Source organism: Gorilla gorilla, chromosome 1 (genome assembly GCF_029281585.2).
Source record: "Gorilla gorilla gorilla isolate KB3781 chromosome 1, NHGRI_mGorGor1-v2.1_pri, whole genome shotgun sequence".
Lineage (NCBI taxonomy): Eukaryota > Metazoa > Chordata > Mammalia > Primates > Hominidae > Gorilla > Gorilla gorilla.
The window spans coordinates 229,996,672-230,010,191 of NC_073224.2; the positions used below are offsets into that span (position 1 = coordinate 229,996,672).

Below are 13,520 nucleotides of genomic sequence, written 5' to 3' on the forward strand. Positions count from 1 at the left end.
CTACAACCCTTTTGGGAAATAGTTTGACAGTTTCTTTTAAAGTTAAACATGGACCTAACATGTGACTAAGCCATTCCACTCCTAGGAAATGAAAGTATAAGTGCACATAAAGATTTATACATGAATGTTCACAGCAGCTTTACTCATAATAGCCCCAAACTGGGAGCGAGTCAGATGACTACCAACTGGTCAACAGATAAAGAAATTGCGGTACATGGAGCAACACAAGTTAGCACTATAGCCAGTTGGCCAATCCTACTTTAGCCTATTTTTATATAGCCATGAGCTAAGAATGGTTATTAATTTTTTTTTTATTTTGGCGGGGGGACAGAGTCTTGCTCTGTCACCCAGGCTGAAGTAAAGTGGCGCAATCTCAGCTCACTGCAACCTGTACCTCCTGGGTTCAAGTGATTCTCCTGCCTCAGCCTCCCAAGTAGCTGGGACTACAGGCATGCCACCACGCTCAGCTAATTTTTATATTTTTAGTACAGACAGGGTTTCACCATGCTGGCCAGGCTGGCCTCAAACTCCTGACCTCAAGTGATGCACCCACCTCACATCCCAAAGTGCTGGGATTACAGGCGTGAGCCACCGCACCCAGCCTGGTTATTAAATTTTTAAAGAATTGTGGTCATGGGAAAGGGAGAAGAAGAACAGGAAGAGGAAGAAGGAGGAGAAAGAAGAGAGGATGAAGGGAGAAGAGAAAAAGGTGAGAAGGAAAACATGTGACAGAGATATGTGGCTCACAAAGTCTAAAATACACCCATTTAAAGAAAAAGTCCAGGCAGTGGCTCATGCCTGTAATCCCAGCACTTTGGGAGGCCAAGGCGGATGGATCACCTGAGGTCAGGAGTTCAGGAGTTCGAGACCAGCCTGACCAACATGGAGAAACCTCGTCTCTACTAAAAATACAAAATTATCCGGGCGTGGTAGCGCATGCCTATAATCCCAGCTACTCGGGAGGCTGAGGCAGGAGAATCACTTGAACCCACCCGGGAGGCAGAGGTTACAGTGAGCCAAGATCGCGCCATTGCACTCCAGCCTGGGCAACAAGAGTGAAACTCCATCTCAAAAAAAAAAAAGAGAAAAAGAAAGCCCACTGATCTCTGGAATACAACTCAGTAATGAAAAAGAATGATATCTCTCTCTCTCTCTGTGTATATATATGTGTGTGTGTATATATATATATATGTAAAGTTATATATATTTGTGTATAATATATATAAATATACTCTGGGCAACAGAGTGAGATGGTGTCTCCAAAAAACTAACACTATAAAACTTCCTAGAAGACAATATAGGAGAAAGTCTCTTCAACCTTGGGGTAGACAAAGGCTTCTTAGGATGCAAAAACCATGAATCACAATCATCATATAGACATAAACAGTTCATTCCTTTTATATGTATTTTCCAAATATATATTACATATATTTACATATAATATAGAAATGCATATATAAATTATATATGAATATAATTATATGTATTTATATAAATATGTATTTATATATCAATACATATGTAAGTATATAAAAACATGAATCAATCTCAAAACCATTATGTTATGGTAAAGAAACCAGACACAGAAGTCTACATACTATATGGTTCCATTTATACGAAATGTTTTGTTTTTATTTATTTATTTTTTGAGATGGAGCTTCGTTCGGTCACCCAGGCTGGAGTACAATGGCGCGATCTCAACTCACTGCAACCTCCGCCTCCCGGGTTCATGGGATTCTCCTGCCTCATCCTCTCGAGTAGCTGGGATTACAGGCACCCGCCACCACGGCCAGCTAATTTTCGTACGTTTAGTAGAGACAGGGTTTCACCATGTTGGCCAGGCTGGTCTCGAACTCCTGACCTCAGGTGATCCGCCCTCCTCAGCCTCCCAAAGTGCTGGAATTACAGGCATGAGCCACCGCACCTGTTCTATAAGAAATGTTTGAAAAGGCACAAGGAACTACAGTGACAGAGCAAAGATTGGTGGTTAACAGAAACCAGAGGCAGGGGAAAAGGACGACATAAAGGGCACAAAGCAACTTTCTGGGGTGATGGAAATTTTCTATATTGTGATTGTAGTGTTGGTTACAGGAGTTAAATGAGTTACAACTTGTTTGTACAACTCATTGAATTGTATACTTAAAATTGATGTATCTTATTATATGTAAATTATACTTACGAAAAGCTAATTAGAAAGAAAAGAATTAAGAAGGATCCAGAAACATAAAACTACCAAATCCAGCAATTCCACTCCTAGATATCTGCCCAAGAGGAATGAAAACGTATGCCCACACAGAACTTGCACAGAAATGTTCTCTGCAGCATTATTCACCTTCACCAAAATTGGAGACAATCTAAATGTCCATCGACCGCTGAACTGATGGACAAAATGAGGTACAACCAGACAACAGAATACTATTCCATGATAAAATGGAATGAATTACTGATACATGCTACAATATGGATGAACCTCAAAAACATCAGGTTAAGTGAAAGAGGCCAGGTACAAGAGATCACATATTCTGATTCCATTTACCTGAAATGTCCAGAAAAGGGGACATTTATAGTGATGAAAAGATTAGTGGTTGCCTGGGGCTAGAGGTGGGAAGAGGGATTAACAGTAAATGGGCCCAAAGGATCTTGCAGGGGAGGTGAAGTACTCTAAAGGTGATTTATGGTGACGGCTGCATCACTCGGTAAAGTTACTAAAAATCATTGAATTGTATAGTTGAAATGGATGAGTTGTATGACATATAAAGTATACTTCGATAGCTTTGTTTTTTTTTTAATTTTTTTTTAAAAGAGGAATCTAGAAACGACCCATTCATATGTAGTCAGTTGATTTTTTTCTTCTTTGTTTTTTGAGACGGAGTCTCGCTGTTGTCACCCAGGCTGGAATGCAGTGGCACAATCTCAGCTCACTGCAACCGCCGCCTCCCAGGTTCAAGCCATTCTCCTGCCTCAGCCTCCTGAGTAGCTGGGATTACAGGCACCTGCCACCACACCCAGCTAATTTTTGTACTTTTAGTAGAGACCGGGTTTCACCATGTTGGCCAGGCTGGTCTCGAACTCCTGAGCTCAGGCAATCCGCCCACCTTGGCCTCCCAAAGTGCTGGGATTACAGATGTGAGCCACCAAGCCTGGCTGTGAGTTGATTGTTTATAGACATGTAACTCAATGTGGATAAGATAATCTTTTGAACATAAGGTATAGGCACAACTGGATATCCTTATGGGGAGAAACGAACCTTGACCTTCACCTCACGCCATTCACAAAAATTAACTAAGAATAATAGATCACAGACCTAAACATAAAAACTAACGCTATAAACTGGGTGCAGTGGCTCATGCCTGGGCAACATGGTGAAAACCCATCTCTCCACAAAATACAATAATTAGCCAGGTGTGGTGGCACACGCCTGTAGTCCCAACTACTTGGGAGGCTGAAGCAGGAGGATCACTTGAGCCCATGAGGTAGAGGTTGCAGTGAGCCAACATCAGGCCATTGCATTCCAGCCTGGGTGACAGAGTGAGACAGTGTCTCCTAGAAGACAATATAGGAGAAAGTCTCTTCAACCTTGGGATAGACAAAGGCTTCTTTAGGATGCAAAACCATGAATCATAAAAGGAAAAAAAGATAAATATATGTCATCAAAATTAAAATTGTGTGGTCTTCAAAAGGTAATGTTAAGAAAATAAAAAGACAAGCCACCAACTGGGAGGAAATACTCATAATACATGTATCTGACCAACAACTTGAATCCAGAATACATTAAAAACCTCATTCAACTCAGTAAGAAGACTGTTAATAATGGGCAAAATACTGAAACACACTCTTCACAAGAAAGATATGCAAGTGGACAATAAACACACAAAGAGAGGTTCAACCTAATCAGTCATCAAAGAAATATAAACCCAAGCCACCATGAGATACCAGCATATACATACTAAAATTGCTAAAATTAAAAAGACTGAGAAGACCAACTCTTGGGGACATGTAGCAACTAGAACTCTCAAACATTGCTGCTGGGAAGGTAAAATGATGCAACCACTCCAGAAAACAGTTTAGCAGCTTCTTATAAAGTTAAACATACACTTAACATATAAACCAACAATTCTACTTCTAGGTGCTCACCCAAGAGAAATAAAAACATACAAAGACTTGTATACGAATGTTCACAAAAGTTTTATTCGTAATAGCTCAAAGCTGGAAACAACCCAAAGTCTATCAACTGGTGAATGGATAAACAAACTGTGGTGCATCCCTACAATGGAATACCACCCACCCAATGGTAAAAAGGAAAAGGCTTCAGATGCGCACAGCAATTTGGGTGAATCTCGGCAACACTACGCTGAGCGGAAAGAAAAAAAATAGAAACAAGAGAGTACAATACTGTATGATTCTATTTATATTAAAAAAAGAAAAAAAACTCTAGGAAAGAAATCTAATAGGTAGTAATAGAAAGCAGATCAGTGGTTGCCCTCAAGCCAGGATCAAGGAGGGTGGATTGACTGGAAATGGGACCCAAGGGAACCTTTCAGGGTATTGGAAATGTTCTGTCATGTAGTGATGGTTATATGGAAATGTACACTTATCAAAACTCAAATTGTACAATTAAAATGGGTGTATTTTATTTTATGTAAATTACATCTCAATAAGACTTTTAAAAAATAAAAAATCCATTCAGAATTTTTTTTAAAAAAGAGCTACAGGAAGTCAGGAGTGCTTGGGAACACTACCCAGTGGTGTAGGCTCTAAGTTTTCTCTCTGCACAGCTTGCAGCTGGGACCAAGAGAAGAAGCCAGACCTGAGAATTCTAATGCAACTTTAAAAAACATACCCTGTAATATCTGACACATACAAAAGAATATAACATTTATTTAAGTTATAAGAACAAGAATACAATGAGCAATTCTAAACCTGCCTAATTTACTAGCTAAAACTTTCCAAATATCACTGAAGCTAGCCATGTGTTCCTCCCCAGCCCAGAGGCAACCATTATCCTAAACCCAGTATTTATCAGAACTCAAACCTCCTATGGGATATGGAAAGCTGAGGACATGTGCTGCCGAGATCAGGACTACATCTCAGCCTCGCTCGCAGGCAAGGATAGCCATGCAAGATCCAGCCAATGGGGAGAAAGTGGAAGGGACATGGGCAATTTCCAAGAGGTGTCCTTAGAAGGCAGCCTGCCCTTTTCCCGCCTTCTCCCCGCTCTCGCTGCTGGACAGCAGGTGGGATAGTTGGAGCTGAAGCATTCACACTGCACCACGAGACGGATGACAGCCAGTCAGGAATGCAGAGCAGTGAGGCAGAATAGGGTTCCTGCAGACCACAGAGCCTCCTGGCAGCCTGGGCTGCCTACATTTATGTAATAGAGAAAAATTCCTCTCTCTTTAAGCCACTCTTGTTTGGAGTTCTCTGTCACCTGTAGCAGAATTTTCTAAAACTAACACACTGTCAGCACAGCCAGAATCCTAACTGCCATCAACACCAAAGACTTGCAATGGTCCAAGAAACCTAAGGAAAGGATCACTTCATTTTGGTTCCTTCCCGTGATACTTACCCTCTTCAACATCCGCGAATGGCATTTATCCAGCCCCCACGTGGCACCACACCAGGCAGAACACACAGCAACAAAATGGAGAGGGTGCTTGCTAATCCAAACCGGCACCACGGACAAAAGAAAACACAATTTCCTCAAAATTAAAGAAATACTTTCTTCATATACAAACCAGTAACTTTCAGGTAGCAAAAAGAGAGATTTGTCTGCTAAACAAGCAGAGAAAGAAATGGAAGCATGAGAGAGAAATGGAAGAGACAGAGAGAGAGGTGGAGGCAACATTTGCTATTTTGCTTTCTGACGGGAACCCCAAGGCCGCCCATGCATGCTTTCTGTTTACTGTCACCTCAGTATCACTTACGCACAGGCCACCCTGGTCCCAGGCCTTTGCTGTTCCCTCTCCACAGTGATGTCTTCCTTGACACCTTGGGTCTACCTTATGGCTGACTGATCTCCAAAGCCAGTTCAAGTCCTGCCCCTTCTAGAAAGCCTTGCCTAAGACTAGCGTTCTGGGAATTTCCTTTGTTCTCAAATTCTGAAAGCTCTCAACATTCTCACCATGCAAGGTGACGTGGGATGGTCTTCCCTGTCTTTCTCCAAGCAATGGAGGGCTTCCCTCTATGATGAACAGCAGCTCCTGAAGGCGGGTCCCATCCCCTACTTCTTCCATAGCCTGCCCAGAGCAGTCTGCACCAGCTGAGCTCACAGACCATATCACCGACCAACCACCAGGGCAGCTCGTCCACATGATAGCCCTTCCATTCTCAAGCACATTTCCACCCCTCTTAATCCATTCCACAAGCATTTCTAGAACACCTGCTCAGTCAGAGCCTCAGGCCACTAGATTTTTTTAAGCCTCAGAACTCACAGTTGAATAGGGGAGACACTGGAATAAATGTTTAAGTGCAGTGGGGCGGGGTGGGGAGTCTAGGGGCCTGAGGGGAGCTTCCCTCCAAGTCAGAATGGAGGCACTGGAAAGACTCCCTGGAGGAGCGAGTGCTGGCCCAACCATGAAGAACAACAGTGAGCACACAGGGTAGGCACTACAGGCTCGGCACAAGAACAATGGCCTCCGGCTGATGCCCCCCACCCATGTCTCCCCTAACTAACCTCATGGCACCTGCTGAGACGATACAAATAATTTTAATATTAATCTAAGAATAAAATGGCCAAATAGGTCGTATGGCACAAAAATAATTAGATGATGCATTTCAAAGTAAAACATCATTGTGCTTTTGGCTGTCCTCTGTCGGAGCTGACAGAGCCACCCTTTCTCCAGCCATTTCCTCTGACTCTCATCCCATGCTCCAGCCACTCTGAACAACTCAGAGTTTCTTTCTTTTTGGTTTTTTAGAGGCAGGGCCTTGCTCTGGAGCCCAGGCTGGAGTGCAGAGGTACAATCATGGTTCACTGCAGACTCGATCTCCTGGGCTCAAGCAATCCTCCCACCTCAGCCTCCCAAGTACACACACCACCATGCCTGGCTAGTTTTGTTTTTTAAATTTTTTTTACAGAGATGGCATCTCACTATGTTGCCCAGGCTGGTCTTGAACTCCTAGCTTCAAAGTGCTCCTCCTGTCTCGGCCTCTCAAAGAGTTGGGATTACAGGCGCCACGTCCAACAACCTGGAGTTTTTTAAATTCATCAGTTTCACATCTATATGCTTTTGTGTTAGCCTGGAATGCTCTTGTCTATCCTGTCTGATCACTGAACCAAGCAGCCCGCCACATCCAGTTAGACATCTGCTCTCTGAAGCTTCCCATCACCTCTTCTGTGCCACCGTCCTCACCGGGGCCACCTGACAGGCACTGCTATGTTGGCCTAACCGTCTTTCCTACCAGACGGGAGCAACCAGAGAGAGCGACCAGGTCTTGTTAGTCTCTTTAGCCCAGGGGTCTGGCACACAGTAGGCATTCAATAACAATGCTTGCTCAGTGAATTAAGATAACCACAGATAAGTCTGTGTTACTACACAGGGCTACAAAAGAAGTAAACAGAGGAATAACTCACTCTCTCTCAGGATTTCTAATCAAATGGTTCAAAACCTTTCACGGGCCTCAGACGCTGACATCCTATTTTGAGAAGAGGCAACTGAAGCTCTAGGTCAGTCTTTGAAGGGGTTTAAATTGTTTATCAAAGACAGTGGAGGGAAAATGTTCAAATCTAAGAAGAAATTATTATCCTACAAAATTTACACTGGTCCTGCTTATATCTCAAAGCTTCTCGGTCTCTCTGGGAGGACGAAGACAAATCAGCTTGGCGTGAATCAATCAACCAGCATTTATCAGGCCTCTGCTCAGGACTGGGCTAGGCCTGCACCTATACACGTGCACTGGCTCCCGACGTAAAGCCAGACAAGAAACCAAAATGAGAAATGGAGAATTTCAAATCTCCTCTCGAACCACAGCCTGACTTCTCCTGAAGTGTACCAACTTTCTCCTAACCCCCGAGAGCACTGGTTTATGCTCACACCAGGTGACACCAAGCTTCCCCTTGGTGCCAACCTCCTATCACTTTCACAAAAGCCTTCCCTGACTCTAGCCCACATTAATTCTTCTCTTTTCTATATTTCAGAATTTCAGAATTTCTTGTCTGTATAATTAATTTTGGCATTAAATCACAACATCTTATATTATTATCCTTTTCTTAAGAGTTTATCTTATCTTTCCCAAAGAGCTTAGCAAGATGCTTAAAGATCAGGTTTTGGATCTCTCGCATGATACAGTACTGACCGTATAGTAGATGGTTAATAAAAATACTGAGAAATTGAACTGTTACTATTCGGGCAGGTCTCTACGTTCTCTCTGCCAACACTGGCATTTGCTAACATCTCAAGGTCAACCACATTCACCAAAGAACAGAGATGCCAAAAGAGGCACTCAGTGGCACACCTGCCACTGAGCAGGTGGGCCAGCAGGTTCAAAGGTGAAGAGCACTGGGCTCCCTGGGTTGGTCTTGGAAAAGCTACCCTACCCTGAGACCTGAGTGTTTGGGGCTAGGCCCACGGGATCCCATTTTCTAGGCTTGGGCTCAGAGATGGAATGTCCGTAAAAAGCCAAGAAATGGGAAGGAAAAGGCTGCCGGGGATCTAGATGTAAAATCGGCAGGAACGCACATGAATAGAGGCCATAAATCCCTCCAGACGCAGACAATGCCTCAGTGATAAGCATGCAGATTGTGCACCTAGTTCAGAAACTCCCCTGAGTTTGCTTGTAATTAAGGGGGTTAGAAAGGTAAAAAAATATATAAACCCAATTAATCATTTAAATATTTAAAGTCAGATTTTTCCCTCACTCCAGGATTAGTATATTTCATAATGCCAGCAGCAGACAGCCCTGGTTTTTACTGGGGTTCATTTTGGAGCATGTTTAAACTAGTCAGATTGAGTGATGCTTCCAGCAACTAATCGCATGTCAAATAAAAGATATTTTATGTAATAAATTACCGCTACAAGTAATTCAAATGTCATTTATCAGTTTTATTATCAGTCAGGCAAAGTCTTGTTTCTCTATATTAATCAAAATCAAGCTTTTTTTTTTTTTAAGCAGTTTTGACACCTCTTGGCAAAAGTACAGAAGTGAAGAGGTAGAGTCACCCCCGGAGTGAGAGAAGCAATGTAATGGTATGAGAAGAATGAAGCTCAATGACGACAACTAAAAACTTCAGGTATTTAAAATTATCATTACCATTGTTTTTACACTAGTGTCGAAGCAGGAAGAAGTCTGTGTCTAAGAATGTGTATTTTATTTTTAGGGGCTGGAAGGCTCTTAAAAATATTCCTACCTAAATACCTCAACGTGTATCGCTTTTTCTCAGAGCGATCTGGACATGAGTATGATTTAAATAACTGAATTGCCCCTCCCCACCTCATTCTTTTGCCTCTTTCAGAAAGACTAACAGTTTAACCCTTTGTGTCTATGGAAAGTAGGTGAACATATGATGTTTTAGGCCAACTCTGTGATCAACCAGAACAATTTGTTCTGAGTAAGAAGTTTCCAAGTAGCCGAGAGACCTGTTCGGTATTAAGCCACTGGAGGAAACAGCTGGAACAGAACAGATGTGCATCTTAGAAAATTCTGCACCCCAGCTGCCGCTGCCTATCCTCAACAAATCCCATTACACGGCTGGGCCCAGGGACACAACTAAAGAAAAAGTGTGGAGACTCAGCCTTTGGTTAAAAAGAAGCACATAAAGTCAGCTTAGGACCCAAAGCAACTACAATAGATTGGAAAAAATGCTGGCCAGGAAGGAGAAAGGAGCCCCAAGCTGACAAGTCACAGGTGCTAACCCAGTAGCCCAAATACAGCACAAGGCTCACCACTGAAGCTCTGCACCCTGCAGTGGGTCACCCATGCAAGGCACTGACAGATCGACACACTTGAGCACACACTCCCTGGCCTCCCCCATTCAGCCTTCTGTGGACAGCCAAAGGAGGAGATCTCTAAATAAGATCCGTAACACAGACAGCAGATTCCAACCCACTGGCTGGCCCTTCAGCAAGTCCGGAGAAGAGAAGGCCTTTTTGGCTCTACCGCCAAGATCACACCTGCCTGGCTGCAGCTGTGCTGGATGAAAACAGTGCTGAGGTGAGGGAAAGAAGGCAGCTTCAGACCAGGTGCTGGGGGATCAAAACGAATCTGTCATTTGAAAATATGCCTTTTAAAATCTGATATCTAACACTTTTTTTTTTTTTTTTGAGACAGAGTCTTGCTCTTGTCACCCAGGCTGGAGTGCAATGGCACGATCTCAGCTCATTGCAACCTCCACCTCCTAGGTTCAAGTGATTCTCCTGCCTCAGCCTCCTGAGTAGCTGGGATTACAGGCACTCGCCACCATGCCCAGCTAATTTTTGTATTTTTATTAGAGACAGGGTTTTGCCACATTGGCCAGGCTGGTCTCGAACTCCTGACCTCAAGTGATGCGCCCGCCTTGGCCTCCCAAAGTGCTGGGATTACAGGCGTGAGCCACCGCGCCCGGCCTGTCTGTTTTTTTTGAGATGGAGTTTTGCTCTTGTTGCCCAGGGTGGTCTCGAACTCCTGACCTCATGATCCACCCGCCTCAGCCTCCCAAAGTGCTGGGATTACAGGCGGGAGCCACTGCGCCTGGCCTTAAAATCTGATATCTAACAGTTTTAAATCATTTTTTGCAACAATAACACTTCTGAGAATAACAATTATAGAAAAGGCATTTTGAGAGATTACAGATCCAGTATTGAGTTTCTTTATTTTTTCTTTTTTTTGAGACAGAGTCTCACTCTGTCACCTAGGCTGGAGTGCAGCGGCGTCATCTCGGCTCACTGCAACTTCCACCTCCTGGGTTTAAGTGATTCTCCTGCCTCAGCCCCCTAAGGAGCTGGGATTACAGGCGTGTGCCACCACGCCCGGCTAATTTTTTGTATTTTTAGTAGAGACAGGGTTTCACCACGTTGGCCAGGCTGGTCTCGAACTCCTGACCTCAAGTGATCTGCCTGCCTTGGCCTCTCAAAGTGTTGGGATTACATATGTGAGCCACTGCACCCTGCCTGTTTGTTTTTTTGAGGCAGAGTTTCGCTCTTGTTGCCCAGTCTGGAGTGCAGTGGCATGATCTCGGCTCACTGCAACCTCCACCTCCCGGGTTCAAGCAATTCTCCTTCCTCAGCCTCCTGAGTAGCAGGGATTACAGGTGCCTGCCACCACATCTGGCTAATTTTTTGTATTTTTAGTAGAGACAGGGTTTCATCATGTTGGCCAGGCTGGTCTCGAACTCCTGACCTCAGGTGATCCACCCGCCTCAGCCTCCCAAAGTGCAGGGATTAGAGGCATGAGCCATCGTGCCCGGCGCAATGCTGAGTTTCATTAAAGAAACAAAATGGAGCTATTTTCCATAGCTTTGTAGTCAATTTTAGCGTTTTTAAACTTTTTATAAGTGATTTCAAGGAGGGCTTCTGGCTGCATTTTGGAGGTATGCATTTATAACTTGTTTGAAGAAACTTTATTCCTATAGTAGCTTTCATTTAAGAACAACAAAAGACCCCTCATGGGTCATGATCTCGTATAATTAAAAGAAACATTCAAAAAGGAACTTCATGTTTTAACCTGAAATTCCCTAACAGACCGCTACTACATAAACGTACAAAGTATAGCCAGGACAAGGGAGGGAGGGAAAGGGAGGCTGACCTAAACTTACAAATATTAACTTAAAAAAAACAGAAGTGGGAGACAGGTTATTGCAGTGAGCAAAGAAGAATGCACCCATGAGTCAGATGTTCACGCTGTTTTTAGTGAAACAGTAACATTCAAAAGCACTGGTATGAGGAGATGGGAACAGAATCAATAAATAGTTGTACAGGTTTTCTGCATGTAACCAAAATACCTGAAACAACAATAAAATCATTTATTCTGATCCCTTGTCTCTTCTTAAACCTTTGTCACATACTTTAAAAAGTTTGTCTAGAAGACTGGGGTGTGTCACATTCCTTGGGAAAAACCCAAGAGCTTTCTGCTGCTCCCAGTTTCTCCCGGTTTGCTAAGTCTGGGAGATACAGAACACTGCCCTTTGGCCAGAGTCCTGAATCCCAATCAAGGTTAAGCAGGAGTTTGAGCGGGTGACTTACTGTATGGCTGAGATATGAGGTGAGGGGGCTGGACAGGAACCACCTGTGTGGCTGGGCCCAAGGACGAAGGCTCATCGGCAGCAGTGCCCGACTGCTGGAAGGCCATATCAATCTCTTCATCTGTCAGCCCTGGGGAGAAGAGGACATCATTGCAGGTGAGTACCTTTTGTCAGTGTCCATAGCTGCAACAGAACCTTCACTGAGCAAAGACCTTTACAGCCACAGAATGCCTCGCCGCATCCTAGTAAGCTGCCTCCCCGATTTCAGATTCTCCGGAACCTCTCTCAGTTGCAATTTAACCTTAAGCGACAGAATATTAGCCTCAACACTGCTTCCAAATGTGGCTCATTCAATTTCCTTAATTTATCCTTGAGTTTATTGCTGCTTTTGAAGTCGCTCGGTACTGCAATTCTCCATTCTTCCCCCGAAAACAGATACCATCAACTGCAAATGTGGCTCATTTTAATCTGTAATGGTGTTAAAAAAAAAAAGAGGGGAAAAAACTAACAATAATGCATGAAAACAGACAGGGAAACAAAAAACTAATTATTGGGTGAGACGACTAATTAGTCTAGATCGTTTCTGAAGACGGGAATAATTTGCTTTATTTTATGACAAATGCAGAAATAAAAAGAAAAATCAGGACTGACTGTGATTAGTATGAATGGGATACAGAATGTAAAGAAGAAAATAAAACAAGAAAACAGATCAAAACAAGGCCAGGCCCAAACTTTCAGATGATTATTATTCTAGCCTATCACACGCTGCCTGTATCGCCTTTGGCTAGTTTTTCTTTTCCCTTCTTGAAATCCTCCCGACACTCTAAACCACACCATACATGGGACATCAGGAAGTAGCAGGGCGCCATCTGCAGTGGCTATGCCATGTGGAGAGGATTTGCCCACAGAAGAATAAAAGGCAAATGAAAACCCATGAAGGCCGCATTTCCAGTGGGGACACAGCTGGGATATTTCCACCGGGTCTGAGCCAATTTGGGACACTGACTCTTGGGAGGAGGAAGAGAGCCCCATCCAACCCAAAGAACAGAATGAAATGTGGCACTCAAGTATGAAAGGAGCGGTCACACGGGGCCAGCTCAGGAAGTAGCTGTGTGTACAAAGGCGCTCCAGCTGCTGAGAGTGGGAAAAGCAGGTGGGAGGTCACTGTTAGTCTGCAAAAGACCACTCGGCCAGCCCTTGCTGTTCCGGGAATCCCAACATCCAAGCGAGCCGCAACACAGAGCTTTTAAACTACAGCCGAGAGCTTTTCCACATCTGGTCGGCAGCTCTCCATTAGAGGCCCACAGCATGGTATATTTGCCCCTGGGGGTAGATGAAGTACAAGGAGGTTCTGAGGATCAGCATC

General features: G+C 43.8%; 1 protein-coding gene across 6 annotated transcripts in view; it reads right to left on the bottom strand.

Annotated features, from left to right (window-relative positions):
- Nucleotides 1–13,520, bottom strand: part of PEX14 (peroxisomal biogenesis factor 14) — a 159,970-nt gene that overhangs the window by 19,179 nt on the left and 127,271 nt on the right. For 5 of the 6 annotated variants that reach the window (XM_055384153.2, XM_055384165.2, XM_055384174.2 and 2 more), the window contains one exon: nucleotides 12,156–12,284. The exons of the other annotated variant lie outside the window; for it this stretch is intronic. In XM_055384153.2, the coding sequence (XP_055240128.1) occupies nucleotides 12,156–12,284 (129 nt within the window). The remainder of the gene's footprint in view (nucleotides 1–12,155; nucleotides 12,285–13,520) is intronic. 6 annotated transcript variants of the gene reach the window in all.